This window comes from Engraulis encrasicolus, chromosome 20, assembly GCF_034702125.1.
Source record: "Engraulis encrasicolus isolate BLACKSEA-1 chromosome 20, IST_EnEncr_1.0, whole genome shotgun sequence".
Classification (NCBI taxonomy): domain Eukaryota; kingdom Metazoa; phylum Chordata; class Actinopteri; order Clupeiformes; family Engraulidae; genus Engraulis; species Engraulis encrasicolus.
In genome coordinates this window covers 655,762-677,071 of record NC_085876.1, presented here as the reverse complement: position 1 = coordinate 677,071, position 21,310 = coordinate 655,762, and the positions used below count along the sequence as shown (strand labels likewise).

Sequence of the window (21,310 nt, the reverse complement as noted above, 5' to 3'; positions counted from 1 at the left end):
AAACACTCAACTACATCTTAACAAGACATTGTTATAATAATAATGACAGTCATTACCATTTTGTTGACAGTAAGGTTATATAACAGAGGCTCTGCGCTAAGAGGCTTCGAAGCTCAATAAATAGTAGCCTACCAGAGACAGGGAAAAAGGTTAGAACCTAGAAAATCTTCGACAGTACATCCCTCGCCTGCCAGGCAAGAACCCTAACCATGAACCACCACATCTCAACAACATCACCCATAAACAGCCACGTATCAACCATCCCATCCCTAACCAGTCAGGTAACAAGTATGGCGAATAGTGTGGGTTCTTTTGTGTAGTATTCTTGCACACCTGCCTTGGTCAGGTACGTCGGAAGGGAACATCTGGGTCACCAACATTAGAAACAACAAAGCTCCAGCATACTGTCCACATTGGCAGTGTTTAATAGCGACATTACAAACTTTGCCTCAAGGTCAATAGACCGAAAGGTCCCTATTAAACGCAGCAAATATGAACAGTGTGCAGGAGCTTACTTGTCTCTAATGGATAGTGTGGTTTCACCATAGCCATACCTAGTCTCGGAACAATTTTTAAGTGACAAAGTTCAGTACTGTTTGTTTGACATCAGCATCACACTCACAATACTCACATTCTGCACTTCACCTCTGTCTGATACAAATTATACAAATTATATGCACAAATTATAGATTATCTGTCAAGTATGCAAACTAAATAAGAACAATGTGTATTTCACATTTAAGAATTTAGTGTGGTTGCTTGATGACGTTGTTTGCCTGTAGCACAATAGAAAGGACATACTGTCTTGAAATGACTACACCGTGGTAGACAGCCTTCAACAATGGCTGTTTGAGTTTGACAAGATGGACATACTGTATGCCTGGGCGAGTGTGGGATCTCCCTGATGGCAGGCTGCCTGGCAATAAAGATGTCAGTCCAGCCTTTAGACCGTGACACTGGGGTCATTCAGGGTTTAGCCACTAGTTTACATGGGCATTTTCCTATTGGGCTTTTGGCATGAGGTCGGATCTGTCTTTGCTTTTAGCATGGCATGCATGCAGCCCGTGTCTGGGAAGTCTTAGAGGGATTATGCCCTCTTGCACTGTACTAGCTAGGCTGTCACCACCTAGTGAATCCATTCAAATCCATTACACTCCAGCAGCAACTAGGTCAGGCATTGCAGCTACTGGAGGAAACCGTTTGACTCGATCACTTCATCAAGGTTCATTAAGTGAAAGACATTGGCAAATGCATCTCTAGCTCTCTACAGAGAATGGTGGATTTTAAACGGAATGACAGCAGTATTTGGTTTATGCTCAAGTATGGCCATGTTTTGTGAATATTTCTGTTGCAGAACTTTGTACCACACATGTTGAATATTCCTCCATTTGTTTCAAACTGAATACTGACAGTATTCCTTTTGAAATCAGAGCACTATGTGCATGTAACTTTGATAAACCCTTCCCCTTCCCCAAAGGGTGGTGTTGATATGCCCTCCCCTTCCCCAAAGGATGGTGTTGAGTTTAGGCATGTGCTCTCACTTGCACACAGCAGTTAGAAGACTTACTGGGCGCCACCTCGCAACCGTGAACACAGTTTCCCTTCTAGACCCCATAAGTCAATCCCTGAATGCCCCTCTCCCGCTGCAAGACCCATAACTCTGGAAAACAATGTTGCTTTCATGTCTCTCGATGCCTTGCCGTGCCCTGCGTGGACAGGGAGCGTAAACGGTTCCATGTGAGAATCGGGCCTTGATATGTTACGGGCTGGATCAGCCCTGTGTAATGGCCGAGATGTTCTGGGCTGGGGAAGGTAATGATTTGTGATCATGGAGCCCCAATAAAATTCTTTAAGAGTGGAACAGCGGCCGTCCCCGCCAGCCAGCCGGACTCCTGCACGCCAACTGATGGAGTTGTGGAGGGACAGAACGAGTCCAAAGAACGTGGCTCAAAACAGTCACAAAATCAAGACCGAAGGTGTCAACAAAACATTGCTCAAAAGAGTTGCAAAAATCAGGAGAGAACGGGTCCACAGAAAAATTGCTCAAAAGAGTCACAAAAATGAACACATTGGCCACAGAACACTGCTCCACCTCCGAAGAGTAAGGTCCGGTCATCATTTGGGCCCCGAGTTTGTTTTTTCACAAGACTGAGATAGGCGGCCATCATGGCCCATGAAGCATCATGGCTTCTCGCCTGATGGCCTCTCACAATATGAAGTTGTTTCTCTCTGGTTCACCATTAAACTCCACTCAGCCTGAACAACACATGCATGAGCTGTGAAGGAAAGAAAGACTCTGGCTGTGCTGAGGGCGCCGGCCTGCCCAATGGAGGGCACTAGGAGGTTTATGGATTCTATAAACTCAAAGATTTCGACGATCAACTGGCCAAGGTAAATGGTTGAGGAATTTGGACTCCTGCGTTTTGGAAATGCCAGATGGTATCAATAATAAACTGACAATTCAGTAAATGCGTTGATCCTTCCTTTGAAGCAGGAGGATAAAACAATCTTATACAGACAGTTACCATGAAAAACAGTAGGACTATTCCTGAAGATTTGAGTGGAAAAGCCAGTAAAACTACATCAGACAGGGGGCCTGAAATCTATTGGTGCACAACAGCTAACTCAGTTCAATAAATACAAGGCAGCTCAATTAGAACGAAAGATGAAAGAATGCAATGAAAGAACGTCCAAATTATTAAGCACGACCTTCACCCAAATTACTGTAGAGTTGTTTGGACTACCAGATGTGTAAATATCTCCCAGAGTTCTGCTTTGATTCTTTCAACATGCACTAACCCTAGAAACTGTGACTTAATGCAAAAGTGCACACAACCACAGTAAATGCAACCAGTTCTCAGACGTAGGGGATGCTTTGATAATGCTTTCTTCCTGTAAAGTAATTGTTTCGAAGCAAACACGTGCTTACAATCTGCTGGAGCGCAGTGATGTCATTTCTTGTAAGGACGTCCAAAAGGTTTGGTCAGATGAACGTTGGGGGGTAGGCTGAGGTGAATTAGGACCAGTGTAGCTTCCTCACGACATGCTGAACCTGTTATCTCTTTTACTGTGGCATCGCAAACCTGTTATCTTAATTTAGTTATATTGATAGTCTCTGTTCTGGAGACTGAGGCCTACTGGCCACCTACATCTGCAGCTTACAAATAATACTGTTGCCATGGTCCCCACTTCTAACCAAGGAATAGCCTACTGTTACTATGGCGTCCCCTCTCCTTACATCACCAAGGAATACTGTTATTATGACTTCCCCAATCCTGACATCGTGAAGACTTTGGCTCCTTTTCCTGAGCCTAACAAACTGGAAAATGGAAACATGTTCCAATTGGTTCCAATTGTGTTGGGAATGGGATATGTCAAAATGTTAATGGTAATGTAATTACTGACTACAGTCTGGTGTTTCACACCTTATATATCAACTCAGTCAGTTATAATCTACCTTAACATAAGCAACTCACTGTTCACATAGTTAAAGCCAGCTTGTTAAGCATGACCTAATATGGCTCCTTTTTTTTCTTCAGAATGACTATCACAGAAGTAGTAATCACCCAATCAGAGCAATAGTGAGTCGTGTTTCCAGCCAATCATATGAGTGGTGACACATTACACAGCCATCAGCAGACAAGTGATTAGAGCCTGACACATGGCGCGTGCCTCCACAAGACAACATAATGAGTGAGTCAGTAGATCATTTGGATCACGTCCTGCTGGCATGTGTGTTGTATGTGGGCGGTCCTGCTGGCATGTGTTTTGTATGTGGGCGGCCCTGCGGACGCCCTATGTCTCTGGAACCCCCTCGGTCCTGTCCCAGCGGCACCATGGTGAGAGCTGACCTTGTCTGCCCCCTCAGGCCCCTGACCTTGACACAACCCCTGCCTTCAACCCTCCACAGGGCCCTGTGTGTGGACAGATGTTTCCCAGAGGGGGGGTTAATATGGTAATTTGATGGAATGAATCTGACACAGTCATAAATTCAGAAGAGAGATGCAGATGGGAGAGAGACACAGAGACCAAGTATTGTCAGAATGTAATAGGATGGAGAGAGGGGGAATGAGAAGAGAGAGCAATGTATGAGAGCATATGAAAGTGAGAGGAGGGGGGAAATGTAAATGTGTGTGTCATGGAGAAAATAAATAGAAGTGTGTGTGTGTGTGTGTGTGTGTGTGTGTGTGTGTGTGTGTGTGTGTGTGTGTGTGTGTGTGTGTGTGTGTGTGTGTGTGTGTGTGTGTGTGTGAGAAACAGTGGAACCAGAGACAGAGGAGGCGTGAATGTAAAAGTGACTGACAGGGGAGAGAGAGAATGAGCGGAAGAGAGAGGAAAATACTTTTTCCTGGTGGGTGTGTAAAATGATGGATAGCACAAAGCCCTCGAGATGTGGAAGGAAGTATGCGTGTGTGAGAGAAAACAAGAAACAAAGAAGTGAAAAAAAAGAAAATGTGACAGCCTCCGTGATGTAAATAAGTAAGAAGGAGGGAGGGCAATGGAGGGAATAAGAAGAAGAAGAAGGAGGAGGGGAGGATGATGGAGAGAATGAGAGAGCTGGTATTCACTGAGAGGAGATGCAGATGTGTGTTGGATGTTGCCATGGGGATCGTAAACACTGTCAAAAACAAGGTTCTGGCCAGACTAATGACATCACTGGCCAGCTGCTGTGACAAACAGAGAGAGAGAGCGGGAGAGAGAGAGAAAGATAGAGAGAGAAAGGGACAGAAAGAGAGACGAAAGCAAGACAGAGAGGGTGGAAGGAAAAAGATAGAGAGAGGTTAAAAAAAAGAACAGAGATGGAGCGAGAGCAAGAGAGGGAGACACTGAATGGGAGAGCGAGGGAGAGAACCAGAAAGAGAATGAGAGACACAGGGAGAGAGAGGGAGGAGAGCAAGAGTATCTGGGATGAAGAGAGAGAGAGAAAGAGAGAGAGAGAGAGACAGAGAGAGAGAGAGAGAGAGAGAGAGAGAGAGAGAGAGAGAGAGAGAGAGAGAGAGAGAGAGAGAGAGAGAGAGAGAGAGAGAGAGAGAGAGAGAGAGATATGAGGGGAGAGAGAGATGGCGCCGGAGCAGAGGACATGTATCTTCCTCTCTTCACAGACACGACATTGAAAAATGAAAACAGAAGCTGCAGCAGAGACACATGCATACACATATAGTGACCTTTCGACATGTAGACGTTCTCAAACACAGGAGGCCATACCTTATGGAAACGCTGCTAATCTTTCAAAACAAACAACCAAATGCAAGGCAGCAAGTGTGAGCGTAAATATCTTGGATGGGAGAATGCCTTTCCCCAAGCACACAGCTGGAAACCCCATTTGAACTCGCTGAAGTGAAACTGCATTTATAGCGGTGCTAAAATGTTTACATAATGAAGTTTCCAATGCACAAATGAAGCAATAACAAGCACAGCTCAGCTCTGTTGACCCCCCCCTATTAAAGTAGCTTGGACGGCTGAAGGTTATGCAGTAATGGGTTGGAATCTACCAGTCTTGAGCTGGAGATTTCCCAGTGGGATGGCTGGTGCAATACTCACAGCGTAATGGCACAGTTGCGAGAAAGCATTAAGCATTTCCTCCTTCATTAACCTCATTAAGCAGCATTATGCACTTTGCCTCTTTAAGTACAGCATACTTAATGCCTAATTATGGCCAATGGTCCTTTACGATCTTTTTAATGGAGGCTGACACCTAAAACCAAATCTTGAAGGCATGTTTACTATAGGGTGCTGTTTGTGGCTAGCTATGGCCTTGTGGTTAGGGAGTTGGCCTGGCAGTGTGTAATCTGAGGGATGCCGATTCAAATCCACCCTCACTGGGCGAACACACCAGTGGCGACAAGATTTTTTTGTAAAAAAAAAAAAAAATTGGTAGGGCTTTTTTGCCTTTATTTTTGACAGGACAGTGGAGGAGAGACAGGAAATGAGTGGGGGAGAGAGACGAGGAACGATCGGCAAATGAACCTAGGTTGCCGGCGTAGTAAACCAGTGCCCTATCATTAGGCCACGGCAGGGCCACCAGCGGCGACAAGATTAAGCGACAGAGAATGGCTGGACTGTGTAGTAAGAGCAGTACGAGCGACAGAAATGACAGAGTATGCCCGTTAAACGTAGAAAGCAATTAAAAGTAGAATGTCGCCGAACCGCATCATAGCTCATTTGCATAATATTTGCTGAAGTCCAATTACAAACTTTTGCTCAAGTCTTCAAAATTGCTTTTGTGTCTTCTGTGAACTCAATACAAAGTCAACTACTTAGTAGTTCAAGGCACGTCCACTGCCAACTGCCATGGCAGAAGATCCTTGGGTCTTATGCTGCGGTCACACTGCCAGCGTTGAAAGAGCTAAAATGCTGCTGACTCCTGCCTGGAAAGCACAGGTCAGGGGCGTTGAACGAGGCAAAAGATTCAACCTGAAGCATTCGACCAAGAATCTCGACCAACCGAAGCTCGTGTTTAGAAAAATGTGAACATTCCATTGGCTGACGCCTGCCGCTGCCGAGCTCATTACATATTTTTAGATGAAGTTCAACTTTTGACTCCCTTGGCTTTTGACGCTTTTGACTCTAGACACGCTTTGCGGCTTTTAACGCTTCTGCCGCCTGTTCTCCCATACAAAGTCAATTACTTTCGCATCTTTCCACGCGTTCAACGCTGGCGGTGTGACCGCGTGGTTAGGATCTGAAGACTTCTGACAGGTTCAAATCCATCCTTACATGTAGGAAGAATGTCTGTGGTTTCCCGTCACCGTCGTCCATGGCAGAAGTGTCAAAGTGTCAAAACCTCTGATCCCACAATGTTTCTGGGACTGTAGCCAATCCCCTATACATAACTGTAAGTCACTTTGGGGGTGAACAGTGTCAGAGAAATGTGATGTAATATAACATGCCCTGCTTTTACATATACGCAGGAGGACTATGTATGTGCTAACGCTGTACACACATAGAGTTAACAAGCAACCACATTTTACTAGGATGCTCACCTCATGGTTAATCGCCTCAGGAATGTTGCTGTATTTGTATATACACAACACAGTAAGACCTTGGATCGGGACCATTTGCAACAGACTAAACTAGACGCTGTGATGTTTGCGACTTATGTCATCTGAGTGTTCCTGAGTGAAATGTAATCAGTGTTCTTCCTCTCTCCTTTCCTTTCAATCTCCCATCCTCTCTCATTCCCTCTCTCTTTACATCCTGCCTCCCCTCTTTCCTTCTCTCCCTCTTTCTCTCCTCTCCCTCCTGCAGAAAGAAGGGGATAAGATAACATCCTCGGTGGGCGGGCGCCTCACCACGTATACTCAGACCGGATTGGCTGCCGGACAGGAGTACCACGTGTCAATCACCGGAGAGAAGGATGGACAGTCTGGTCCAGAGAGCACCACAGACTTTGTAACACGTAGGAGGCACAACATTCTCCACTTATTGCAACTGGCTTGTTTTTGCCTTTTGTTTTCATAACCTGGCCCCAGGGCTGCACTCACCATCTGGCATGGCGGGGCATTTTCCGATGGACCCCTATTTTCAGAAATGTAAAAACGAGGTTGCAGGGCCCACCGGTTCTGCACTAATTTTGAGGGACCCCTTAAAGCCAAAAGTGCCCGGGCCCTATTTCTCCCCCAGTCCAGGCCTGCCTAGCCCCCCTGCAGGGTGTTGGGCCAGGTATTGTAATGACCTTGGCTCTCTATCTGTCTGTCTGTCTGTCTGTCCCCGTGCATTGTTTTGTGAAGTCACTAAAGGCGACGTGAGGTCACCAATGTCATATCAGTGCCCACCTGCACGTGCATGAGCACTTCGCCATTACGACAATACATTCTGGTTAAAAGTTCCTAACCAGAGTTCATTGTAATTTTGCAGTGCCCATGTGCACTGTGCAGTCTGCCACAGAGTGTGCCATCACAAACAAGCCCATTATTGGTTTTACTGTAAAACCTGTGTGGGCTGCAGCAGTGTTAAACTCAAAAGCATTGCACTAGCACTAGCGTACATAACATCACCATCAGACTTCAATTATTAATAATAACTTTAATTATGGTTCTTGATCATTCGAATGCAAACATGACAAAAACATGCAAGACTGTGTGTGTGTGTGTGTGTGTGTGTGTGTGTGTGTGTGTGTGTGTGTGTGTGTGTGTGTGTGTGTGTGTGTGTGTGTGTGTGTGTGTGTGTGTGTGTGTGTGTGTGTGTGTGTGTGTGTACTCGCAAATGTTTGTGTCTGTCCTGGCATGCCGTAACAGTGATCTCCAGTATCACCAACCTGCGGCTGGTGAAGACCTCCACCACCTACGCCATCATCCAGTGGGACCTGCCCACCATGGAGATCGACCGCTACCATCTGATAGTGACACCTACCAGCGGTGGAACCGCTGGTCAGGAGATCAGCCTGTCGGCGGACGTCACCTCCACCCAGATTGACCACCTGGTGGCAGGTGTGGAGTATGACGTCACTCTGGTGGCCGAGAGGGACGGCATTAGGAGTGCTCCCGCAACCATACAGGTCGTGCCGGGTAAGTCAAGAGATGCTAACTGATTGTAGCCCCATAATGCACACCGTACCACCAGTGGCACGCTGTAATAGTCATTGAAAAGTTAATTACCATAGTACTCCTTCACATAACAGAAGGGCCTTTAGTAATGCACTATGATTCAGTCATTGTCATTCTGGTAACAGGACATTTTTTAACTGTGTGTTTTACCGGGTCAAAGCTTTTAGAGGAAGTACAGAGCCTCTGATATAACCTTTAAGTCAGCAAAATTGAAATGACCAGGCCATAACCTGTTACTTAAGGCTCTCATAGCAATATAATAAAGTTGTTGTTTTTTAACACATTAATCAACTGAAGTGCCTGGATTAAGGATATTTTCCCTCCAGTCTTTTTTGAACATTGCACCCTCTCCAAGAGCACCAGTTGGTTTTGAGAGATACTGCGCTCTACCTACTCTTCTGTAGTTATGATGTAGTTGAGTCTTTTCAGCAAAGAGTGAACGGGCCCATGGCACCGATGATCCCATCTGCACAGAGAGGCTACAGCTCTCTCAGACAAGAGATGCTTTGCTAATTTTATATATTTAAGTTAGCTAGGCTAGGCAATACTTTTGTGCTGATCTGGAGGATGCTCAAAATCCATGACATATTCATGGTAAACAAATCTGTAACAAATAGGAGGCATTTAGTAACATCCCTGAGTTTATTGTTTGCAAGTATTTGGCAGAGTTTCAAATGTGTCCCATCATTATGTATCTCATCAATGTTTCAAAATGTAAAGGGGAAAATTTAAAGAAGAAAGAATTCAGTCTATTTGCATAAGTGTAGAGAGAAGACTTACATGTCTTACATTTGTCATGGAGAAATGTGCTAAACTTCCTTCTCTTCCCTTTGCATTGTAGATCTAATGGATGACTTCCAATGGATTAAGCTCTGATGACTGATATAAATAACATGGCTTTCTCCCAATGTCTTTGCCCCATTTAATATGAAGTGTCTTAGATATACAAGAACAATAGACAGAGCAATAACTTATCATAGGTTCGATGCAGTGTGCAGAGCTGTGTTTCTTGAAAATATAGTTGTTAGCCAGTTAGCAACTTGGGTAGCAGCAAAATAGCTGATGTAGTTAGCAACTATGGCTTCAAGAAATGCACCCCAGATTTTGTTTTACTTCTTACAGACACCTAGTATCAAATGGGGCTGGGATTTCCACCGCAGCTCTCCAGGCCTCTGTGACCACACCACACGCATGCAGCTGGCCAACACTGTGATCGCTCTGTTTCAACAGGAAATTGTTTTCTTTTCTTTTCTCCCAGTTAGCAGGTGGAAAGCTGGCTGCAAAACTAATGCTGAATTTCAATTACATCATGCCGTCTTGCTCGACTTAACCTATGGCTTTTCATGTTTGAAGTTTTTTGAATGAATTGTATGGTTTTTGTGTGTGGTTTACTGTAAGTGTTATTTCCTGCAGCGTCTCTAATGGTTTGCAGTGATGGGAAACAGACTAGTGTTTGGTCTGAATGAGAGAGAGAGCATGTTTTAATGTCCTAACCCTTGGTTTCACACACACATCATTTCTGCCACTACTAGAGGAAATGGGAGAGACTTTAAGCATGGTGACTGCAAACACCGAAACAAAAGTGGGACCAGTAGTACCAGGCACTGACAGGCAGAGGTTGAGGCCTGCCAGTCAGCCTCAGAATGGGAAGCCACAGCACAGACCTGGCCCAATCAGGCGCCCGGGCCTACCCAGACCAGCCAATGGCGGCAAGGTGGAGGCGGGACTGAGGAGAGTACCGTCTCATGGCCCACCGAGGAAGCCAGGAACTTATCCTAGCACACCAAGACGCACACCAAGTCCTCAACCAGACGAGCCAACCAGCGACACAAAGCCCGGAGCATTAACGGGGGACAAAGTGTCAACAGAGAGCAGCAAAGGACATGGAGAGTCTCCAGGGGGACCTGACACTGGGGTAAGCAGCCCTGAGGAAACGAGGGACCCGCCAAGTGCAGCAGAGGCGCCGCGAGTCCCTGGCATTGACACCGAGCTGCACAAAGAGAGTTCCAGAAACACCACCGCTCATCCGAGTGGAAAGAAATGCCATCCCAAGCTCATAGTTGGACACCCTCACTTGAATGGAACAATCAAGGCAAAGCTTCCAGTCATTAGGAATATGACGCATGCCACGGATGAGGAGAAAGTAAGTGCGTTCTTCAAAGAGCTACAGCAGCACAGCATCGGCCCCAGAAACACCTCGTCAGAGGAGCAAGGTATCAATTTGCACATCTCAGTGTTTGAGGTTTCACCGGGACATGATCCAAATATAGACTTAAGTAAAAACGCCTTGGCAAGCACGGGCGGTGGAGGGGGGAGCAGGAACAATGACCACATCTCAATCAGTACGCTTTCCCTCGGGCTCCCCAGCTCCGCAGCCCAACTCCCTCCGTCCCCAGGCAGACGCCCAGAGGCAGCTGCAGAGCTACCTCGGGATTCCAGACACTTTGCTGAGAATGGAAAACCTGCCTTTGCCTCTGCCTCCACTGAATCCTCTGATTTCAGTGAATCTACGGAGGATGGCGCCTTCGGGTCCTCTGGCACCTCCTCAGAAGAATCACCTCAGGTAGCCTCAACGTCGAGGGCACGCGAAAAGGACAGGACGAGTGAAGAGTTAGCAAATGGGCACAGCGGGACTGGCACGAGTGAGGAGCAAGAGCCTGCCGCATCACAGCCGTCCAGCTTCCCCAAGCCAAAATTTACCCGTCGTCCTGGTCTGGGAGCTTTCCAGAATAGGACAAGGCCATTTCTGGGAGGCCCTCATTCGCCTTCCAGAGGAGGTCTGTCACACCGTGGTCATCCCTATCGTGGTCCAAATGGCGGAGCAGTCAACAGAAGCCTCCCTCTTCCGACAGGAGGTGCAGGTGACACAGACACGAGCCGTCACCCCAACCAAAGACCTGGTGGTGGTGTCGTGTTCAGAAAGAGAAATGACACGAGAGCTGTGAGACCGGGACCAATCAGGCCGGAGTTGGCACACGCGGCCTTCACAACAGCTCCCCCTCAACCGCACTACACCACAACACCTCCACATAGGAGTCATCCTCATGACAAGGTCAAGCTTGACACATCTGAGGAAGACACAGAGACATTCCCTCAGAGGGGTAATGGTGATCGTGTGAGGAACGGAGGAGGGCATTCTCAGCCTAGACACCCTGGTCTTGTGAATGGCAGGCCTAGACACCCTGGTCTCCTGAATGGCAATGGTAAATACAAACCCAGACCTGGAGGTCCGCTGCGAAAGAGACCATTGCTTGTCACAAAAACAACACCTCGACCAGGAACTCACTTGCCAGAAGCACCACATGCTACAACACCCTCCACAAGGGGCAGTATTCACCCAACTGAAGACGTAGCTGAAGGTATCACTTCCAGGGCTCAAAGCCAGAATGTAAATTCGATTGACGGGATAGCAAAACCTGGCGTCCCCAGAAAAAGCATACCTGAAACTGACCCAAAGCCTGGCCTTGTGTCCAGTAAGCCAAGGCCTGGCCTTGCAATCCGAACGAGAAATGGCACAGTTTCACAAACACCCTCAGGCCACAAGCCAGCAAGACGTCCTCTCCGGCCACACGGCAGTGCCAAGATCAGTACCAGTGACGACCAGCAGGGGGTCGCACTAGATCACGTTGGGGTTCACAACATCTCCCATAATGCTGTTACTCTGGCGTGGGACGCACCACAAGGTCTATTCAATAACTTTGTTGTTACTCGGAAGACGCCTGTGAAAGGAGGGGTAGAGAGTAGAGAGTCTGAGGGGGGAGAAGGCGCGATAGAGAGAGGGAACAAAGGGCAAGAGGGGGAGGATGTTGCAGCAAACATGGCTGAAACGGGAACCACTGACATTAGTGGTTCCAGCTCTCAGCCATCGTCCCCCAATGATACATCCACCAAAGTCCTACCAGGAACTGCACGATCCTTCCTGTTCAAGGGTCTCCACCCCCAGACCCGTTATGTGCTGTCTGTGTTTGGCGATGGCCCCGGGGGTCGATCGAAAACACACAGTGTCACCATCAACACAGGTACACACATCACGACATCTGCTTTCTGTCACCTGACATTGTTTGACAAGCACTACTACGCATATAAAATATATATAATACCTTTAGACAAGTGGATATGCATTTAAGATAAGCCCCATAGACCACATTTGAGTATTGCCACATATCAAGTACGTACTATGTGTTCTCAGTCTATATGTGAACAGCGAGTGACAATAAAATGTATTCTATTGGATATTTGTCAGATGGTGAACTGACGGCTTTGAAGAGAGAGGATTTGTTTTATGTTGTTGTACTTTGTGTGCTTAGCTTGACGGTCCTGTCTGTGTTGTAATCTAATGACAGCAGTGTGTGTCTTCGGAGCCTCCTCAGCTGTCATTAGAATAACCCCACATTGTCTATCGTGAAATCCCATGTGACCAAACAATAACTCATGCACTCACTTAATGTTCTTGCAGTTTTTGTTGTGTCCAAACCCTCATCTGTGTGTTGTTGATGTTGAAATGTCCTCTTTGGCAGCTGTCATGACATTTAAAAAAAAAACAGTCATTTGTAGTGACGGGCAATCTGGGTTCATTAGTGTACAATCCATTGGCACACATTCCAAATCAACTGGTTATACCTGTCTAATTCAACCAGGTGAATCCCACTGCTTAACTCTTAAATAGCCATGCAGTCAAGTGGAGGCCAGGTGTGTCAGTGAGGAAATCACCTGGTTGAGTTGGACAGGTAAAACCAGGTCATTTGGGATATGGGGCACTGAATTCTTAAGTCATGAATCCAGGTTGTCCATCACTGCTCATTTAACAAACATATCTGATTCACACACCTCATGTAACAAACACATCTGACCTTTTTAATTGGCTGACAACACTGCAAGGATACTAGACATTCTGGAACACATTCAGTCATTGCTTTTTGTGTATTTGTCTGTCTTATTGTTGTGTTTTTAAACCAATGTGTAAACGTTGTGGATATACCCATACTAATATTTCTGTATTTATGTGACAGTCTATGGCGTGTCCTTAACTCACTGACTCATTCATAGCTGGTCTGATCTTCTCTCTATCAGGGTAACCTAACGGTCAGCCACCAACACCATTCACCAGGGTAAGACCATGGTTGGCCAACAAGAGTCCTTTTTATAACTCTGACTCCCTATACACACTAAACCTGATTCAAAATTGTCCCGGCATCGAATGCTGTCATTGCTCTCATATGTAGGTGTTTTTACAGTTTGTCTTCCCTCAGAACCCCCCCAAGGCTTTATATATATGTTTCATTAGATCTCTGAGATATCCCCTTTTCCTACCTTGCTTGTAATCCTACACCATCTTCCCCGTGTTCACTTTCTTCCATAATTCAGGGAACCCATGCATTGTCTTTCTTGATTTACAGTTCTCTACCTTTTTTTCCTTGACCGCTCCTGTTACCTGTCCTCCTCCATATGGTTCTTCTTTTCAGGATCCAAAGACCAGTTCAACACTTTCATCCTCATTCTCTGTGTCTCAGTCTCTCTCACCCGCGTTGTGACACGCTCTTTTTTTCGTCCAACCTGTGATGTGATGGGATACATGTTTGGTTCCTTGTATATGCTTGTGCTGTGTATACAGTATATATGTCTGGACTGCACATATATACACATGTACTCATATGTGCACTAATCTTAACTACTGCACAAACAGGTAAAAAAAAGAAAGCACAGCTTATGAAAGGCAAGGGCCACCACAGTCAGGTAAAGTGGCCGAAAGGCCTTAAGGCGAAGTCAGGTATATCTCTCATTGAATACTCATTTTAAGTTTTTACATACACATACAGTAGATTTTTTTAAATGATATGTAATGTACACACCTATCATTACCGATGTGTAGGCCTAGTCCTTAAAAACACCAATCCTTAGCAACATCTTGTAGTCCGTATGGTGTATATTGTTTATTGCTTTAGATTCGGTGTGGTACTAATGCGTTCCACTGGCATTTCTGCACAGGTCCGGAACCGCCCACCAATCTAATATTCTCGGATTTGACCGACACCACTGTGTCAGTGTCCTGGACCAAGCCACGAAGCCCCGTCACCGGATTCAAAGTCACATACACTCACACACAAGAGGGTAAGGCATTTTCAATTAGTGTTTTTTTAGTAATGAGAACAAGCAAGAGAGTGTGTCTCTACTCTAAGTGTATATGAAGAGTTTGGTTCCAAAACGCTATAAATCCATTTTGACCGATTTGAGTAAAAAGGTGTTTTCCCTAGCAAAAAAGTAATAGTCTGAAAACCACTGTTTTCTGTTTCAAACGATCAAATACCATAATAAGGTTAAAATGACACAAACTAATCAAATCAACATTTTGATTTTTTCGCAGAACACAACAAATCCATGTCATGTTTTTTTTTTTAAATGTCTTATATTGTAGATTTTCTTTCTACAAAAAAAACCCCTGAAAATTTGCAAAATGCAATAATAAATAACAGTTAATTGTACATCTGAATATAATAGTTTGACTATTGGGCCCAAGTGTAGTGTAATGTAGTGTAGTAGTTGGCCTGTGTAATCCTATTGTATTCTATAGGCCTACCATCAAAACTATTCATTTTCACAGACTTTGTTAAATTATATATCTCTCAGTTTTTTCACCCTCAAAGTAGGCTACAAGATATGCTGGGCAGCTCAACATCTGACTTTATTGAATGCACATCCAAAGAGAGCAACAACTCTCCCTGAGCTTGACTAAGTCATACGTACATGTATTTGGGGAAATTATGTCTTAGCAGATGCTAAGACCTACAGTAGAATTCTAGCTACTGTCTCTTGGCTCATCCACATGCCAATCTGGACTCAGCCATGCCTCATATCCAAAGTGTGCATCTGCTCGCCAGAAGCAATGTGGAATAGAAAACCTTAAGAGGTGTGCTGGCTTACGAGGTGTGTAAGAGGTGCGTTGGTTTGTCAGTGGGGTGGTCCCTTCTGTCTGACAAAAAAAGTGGACATTTAAGACCCAGTCAACCTTTTTGCTTGTCAGTAATTAGTGTCCTTTATTCAGGCTCAATGGAATATATCTTTTTTACCCTGGATGGACCATTAAAAACTGCACCAATCGGGTAGAACCAGGACAGGTGCTCACACTATTTGACAGTCTGTGCCTGTAGATCTGCAGGCCAGACATGTCTTGAACTCCAAAGTATGCAACTGTCCACCAAAATAGAAAACCATGAAAGATGCGCTAGTTTACTGAAGGTTTGTCTCAGATCCACATCTTGTCAACAGGCGGGGCCTTGGGTCACCAAGCCATTAAATGGTGAACAACGGCTCACACTGAGACTATAGTAGTGGGGATTTGTTTCAGACGTTCATTCCTTTGAATTTTTGGCTTGGTGCTCCAACTGACCCAAGTATTGCCTCTGTGGGTGAACAGGAGAGCCGGTGTCTGTGACGGTGGGAGCGTCAGAGTCCACTGTGGACCTCTCTGGGTTGACGCCTGGATCCTCCTACGAGGTCAACATCATCTCTCAGCTCGACCTGGACGAGAGCGACCCCCTCAAAGACATGCTTCACACACGTAAGACCCCCTCAAAGACACGCCTCACACATGCAAGACCCCCTCAGAAACACGCTTCACACATGTTAGATACTTCAAAGACACGCTTCACACACGTAAGATCCCCTCAAAAACATGCTTCACACAAAGACCTCTCAAAAGCACTCTCCACACAGATTCAATACTTACACTCCACACATACAATTCAACTCACTCCACACAAGTAAGTCAGAGACGCGCTTCAAACACGTAATACCAACTCAAACACATGCTTCACTCATGAGATTCCCTCCAAAACGTGCTTTACACACTAGATTCTCTCAAAGACACGCTTCACACGCTTAAGACCTCTTCAAAGACACGCCTCACACACGTAAGACCCCCTTGAAAACATGCTTCACACATACAATCCAGCACACACTCACAAAAGATCTCCTTTAAACAATCCAACATGCTCTACACATGTAAGATTCCCTCAAAGACACGGATCGCACACACTTTAAAAAGCTTAACATGTGAGCTTCTCTCCAAGACACGTGAAGACCCCCTCAAATACAAGCCTCACACATGGTCCAACGCTCACAGGCACACACACACACACACACACACACACACACACACACACACACACACACACACACACACACACACACACACACACACACACACACACACACACACACACACACACACACACACACACACACACACAGATTTGAAGATCCCTTCAAAGGCCCTGCTCAGTCAACTAATGGTGCATTCCAGACCCAATCCAAACTAGTAGGAGATTGCACTTATCCAACTTCGTACTACGAAAAATGCTCCGGAACGCCAGTCAAAGTGGAAGCTCCAACTAGCAAAGTCGGGGGAACTCGCAGTACTCCACATAAACAAATTCGATGAGAATGGCGGCGCCTATGGAGACGTTATTTAAAGGTACACTGTGTGAGATTTTTAGTTGTTTATTTCCAGACTTCATGCTGCCCATTCACTAATGTTACCTTTTTCATGAATACTTACCACCAGCATCAAATTCTAAGTATTCATTATGACTGGAAAAAATTGCACTTTTCATACATGAAAAGGGGGATCTTCTCCATGGTCCGCCATTTTGAATTTCCAAAAATAGCCATTTTTAGCTGCAAAAATGACTGTACTTGGACCATACTAGACAATATTTGTTTAATACTTCGTAAACTTTCATGTAAAGATCAAATTTGGCAATAGGCAGCCCAATTTCAATAAGCAGCATAGTTGCAGTACCTTTTTTGACCATTTCCTGCACAGTGTCCCTTTAAGATGTCAATAAATAGTGAAACTTCATTTCTCTTGTGTGCAGCTGTTCCAAACACAGTCATTTTAACTCAACATCTTCTTCATGTTATAACATGATATTGTGTCAACATGAATATAACACATGACAGAATAATAGCTCTTATGGCTCTTTTGGCTCGTATCAAAACACCCCGCTAAATTCAGCTAAAACGCGGCAGTTGCTAGAACTCCCACTTCAACTGTGAAGAACGGGAGTTGAAATATACAGGTAGGATAAGTGTGATCTACTGGATTGGGTCTGGAAGGCGCCATAACACCCAACACTCTGCACACAAATAAAGACTGGAATATGATTGCTGCACACTTAACACAAGTAAGACACGAGGACCTACACAAGTTAGAGCCACGCACAGACATTTCCCCACACACATTGGTCATCAGAAAAACCTACTGTATGTTTGTGCCAGCAATGGGCAATTCAGTTTAACTCTCCATATTCTCACATTCACACCATTTAGGGATGTTTTGGTTGGCCATAGCTACGTGTGCGTGCATGTGTGTGTGTGTGTGTGTGTGTGTGTGTGTGTGTGTGTGTGTGTGTGTGTGTGTGTGTGTGTGTGTGTGTGTGTGTGTGTGTGTGTGTGTGTGTGTGTGTGTGTGTGTGTGTGTGTGTGTGTGCGCGCGTGCGCGTGCGTGTGTGCGTGTGTGTGTGCGCGCAAGTATGTGTGCGCGCAAGTGTGTGTGTGCGCGCAAGTGTGTGTGCCTGCGCGCGCATGTGTGTGTGTGTGTGATGTGGTATCAGCCCCTTTGCAACACATACTGTATACAGGTGGTAAAAATGACCTCAACGTTCTGTGTTCTATTTTCTCAGGATGTGATTGATGGGTTGATTTTATTGTTTTCCCGAATTGCTTTCCGTCATGCCCTTGCTAATGTTTTTCATATTTTAATGTGGGGGTTTAAAAACCACATGTGTTATTTAGCTCGTGCGCTTAAAGGCATGTTTTTTGCCTTTAAGCTTTCAAGAAGAAGGTCTTTTTTTATGAAGGGTCGGTTTTATAGTGGGCCCAGTGCTGTACCTAATTGATCTAGCAGGTGCAGGGTCTGGAAGAGTCGGTGGCTATTTTCTCAAAGCGTTCCCCCCTGGGTTCTTTTCAATTCCAATTTCAAACTGTTTTGTTTTGGCTTCTGGTGCTGCTCTGTGTGCGCGAGCCAAAACATATAGACAGAAAACACAGACACACACACACACACACACACACACAAACGCACACACAGGCTGCAACAAACTCACAGGCATACACAAACGCACACGCCCACATATGTACAGTATGCACACATACTATACACGCACACAGAAGCACATGTGCACACACACACACACACACACACACACACACACACACACACACACACACACACACACACACACACACACACACACACACACACACACACACACACACACACACACACACACACACACACACAGTGCTGTGTAGAGGCCAAAACAAATTGATAGAATAGACATACACACACACACATGCCAAAACAAATTGACAGATTTTCACTTGAGTGAGCCCCACAGTGATGACACCACCTACTCCTCACTCACCCATCTGTCTCTGTCTTGGTCACTCTTTCTCCTCTCTTTCACCACTCTGCTCTATCTCTTCTCTCGTTCCTCCTTTTGTCTACTCTTATCTACCTCTCTATCCCTCCCTTATTTTCTTTCTCCCATCTCCATCTTCTTCTCTCATAATCTCTTTTTTCTCTTCTTTCTTTTTATTTGTTCAACCTCTCAATCTCTCGATCTCTCTACAAAATATGACCTCATTTATTGGGGAGATTGTTTAGGAAAATAAATTGTACGTATCAGAAACATCAAGTAAACTCAAATATTGATTGTTTGGTATGTCGTTTTGTGCCTGTTACCCCTTCTTGACTGTGTTGTAAGTAGTGTTGAATGTGATTTTCTCTGTGGTTTGGTTTCTCTGACCCCGACTTGATCATGTTGTATTTGGTTCTGTTGGTTGCCTCTGCTTGATTGTGTTGTATGTGGTGGTGTATTTGATTTTATTCATTTATTCAACTGCACACACTTTTTCCCACACTTGCAATGTATGTGCAAAGAAAGTACAGTTTTTAAAATGTACTTGCCTCTCTCAAAAGCATTTGCTTTAATCATAAAACACTTCGATTCCCATTAGATTTTGCCTCTATTAGGTAGAGAATTAGGTCACTGAAAACTGTTAAGGCTAAGAATTGTTAGCCTGCTGCCGCCCATCCTAGTGACGCAAGTGTAAGAGAATAGGGTTTCTCTAACTTGGGAGGTAGTTATGGAATAGGAGTGTTGAGGTTTGGAAAACAGTGTCGTAAATATCTTTTCTGCATAAATAGTTGCACAAAAAAACTATATTTCAGTTCCCTCTGTTGCCTTTCGACCCCCCCCCCCCATCTCCTCCCTCAACAGTGCCATGCCAGAGCCTCCCAGAAAGAGAGCGAGAGAGAGAGAAAGAGAGAGAAAAAAGAGTGTGTACGAGTGTGTGCGTGTGTGTGCGTGCGTGCATGTGTGCATGCATGTGTGCATGCATGTGTGCGGAAATTGTTGAAAAAAAAATATTTCTATGTCTTCTGTTTCTTCTGCCGTTTGACCCCCACCCCCACCAGTACCAGACCCCCCCACAGGCCTGCAGGCCATAAACATCACCGACAGCAAGGCCTTACTGCTATGGAGACCGGCACTGGCAGCCGTCGACAACTACGTCATTGTGTATGGCTCAGCGAACGGTGAGTGTGTGTGTGCGTGCACATGTGTGTGTATGTGTGTGTGTGTGTGTGTGTGTGTGTGTGTGTACTGTATGGCTCAGAGAAAGGTGAGCCCCCGTCAGTGGCGCGCATCCACCATCCGGACACTCTCTAGAGAGCCCTTACCTTAGCACACTGCACCACAGCGCAATGCTCTGCTGTCTGGGCCAACACTGCTTCCCACTACTCTCTCACTCTCTCTCTCTCTCTCTCTCTCTCTCTCTCTCTCTCTCTCTCTCTCTCTCTCTCTTTCTGTGACTCCTGTCTCCCCTTTACCCCTCTCTCTCTTTTCCATTCTCTCTGTTTCTTCAACCTCCCCTCTGCCTCCTCCCCTCTGCCTCCTCTCTCTCTCTCTCTCTCTCTCTCTCTCTCTCTCTCTCTCTCTCTCTCTCTCTCTCTCTCTCTCTCTCTCTCTCTCTCTCTCTCTCTCTCTCTCTCTCTCTCTCTCTCTCTCTCTGTGTGATTTCCATCAGGCTGGGTTTCTGGGTTTGTGTTGGTTTAGCTGCTTGCTGTGGCTTCAACATGGTTTCTCCACTCATTACATGTTATTACAACACTGCATGCTTACTTCCTATTTGTCTTGTGATTATTCTTGGATTATCAATTACAATTCATAAATCAATCTGCAATACGTTTCTTTTGTTCATTCATTTTTCTATGTGCACTGTAAAAAATAATCCGTTGATTTTACGGTGAAAATCTGGCAGCTGAGTTGCCATTTTTCCACCGTAAATTTTGCGGTGAAAAGTTGGCAGCTTAGTTGCCAGAATTTCTCCGTAAATTTTATGGCAAAGGGACGTTCATTATTTTAACGGTGAAAATCTGGCAGCTGAGTTGCCAGAATTTCTCCGTAAATTTTACTGTGAAAGGAGGTCCATTATTTTAACGGTGAAAATCTGGCAGCTGAGTTGCCAGAATTTCTCCGTAAATTTTACGGTTAAAGGAAGTCCGTTATTTTAACGGTGAAAATCTGGCAGCTGAGTTGCCAGAATTTCTCCGTAAATTTTACGGTGAAAGGAAGTCCGTTATTTTAACGGTGAAAATCTGGCAGCTGAGTTGCCAGAATTTCTCCGTAAATTTTACGGTGAAAGGAAGTCCGTTATTTTAACGGTGAAAATCTGGCAGCTGAGTTGCCAGAATTTCTCCG

The 21,310-nt window shown here is 45.2% G+C and overlaps 1 protein-coding gene across 2 annotated transcripts in view; it reads left to right on the top strand.

The window, feature by feature from the left end:
* The window catches only part of LOC134436107 (tenascin), a 61,369-nt gene that overhangs the window by 19,711 nt on the left and 20,348 nt on the right, over positions 1 to 21,310 (top strand). The window contains exons 5-10 of one of the 2 annotated variants that reach the window (XM_063185142.1): positions 7,249 to 7,399; positions 8,238 to 8,507; positions 10,079 to 12,565; positions 14,532 to 14,654; positions 15,958 to 16,101; positions 20,026 to 20,145. In XM_063185142.1, the coding sequence (XP_063041212.1) occupies positions 7,249 to 7,399; positions 8,238 to 8,507; positions 10,079 to 12,565; positions 14,532 to 14,654; positions 15,958 to 16,101; positions 20,026 to 20,145 (3,295 nt within the window). The remainder of the gene's footprint in view (positions 1 to 7,248; positions 7,400 to 8,237; positions 8,508 to 10,078; positions 12,566 to 14,531; positions 14,655 to 15,957; positions 16,102 to 20,025; positions 20,146 to 21,310) is intronic. The other variant, XM_063185144.1, reaches the window with a different exon arrangement.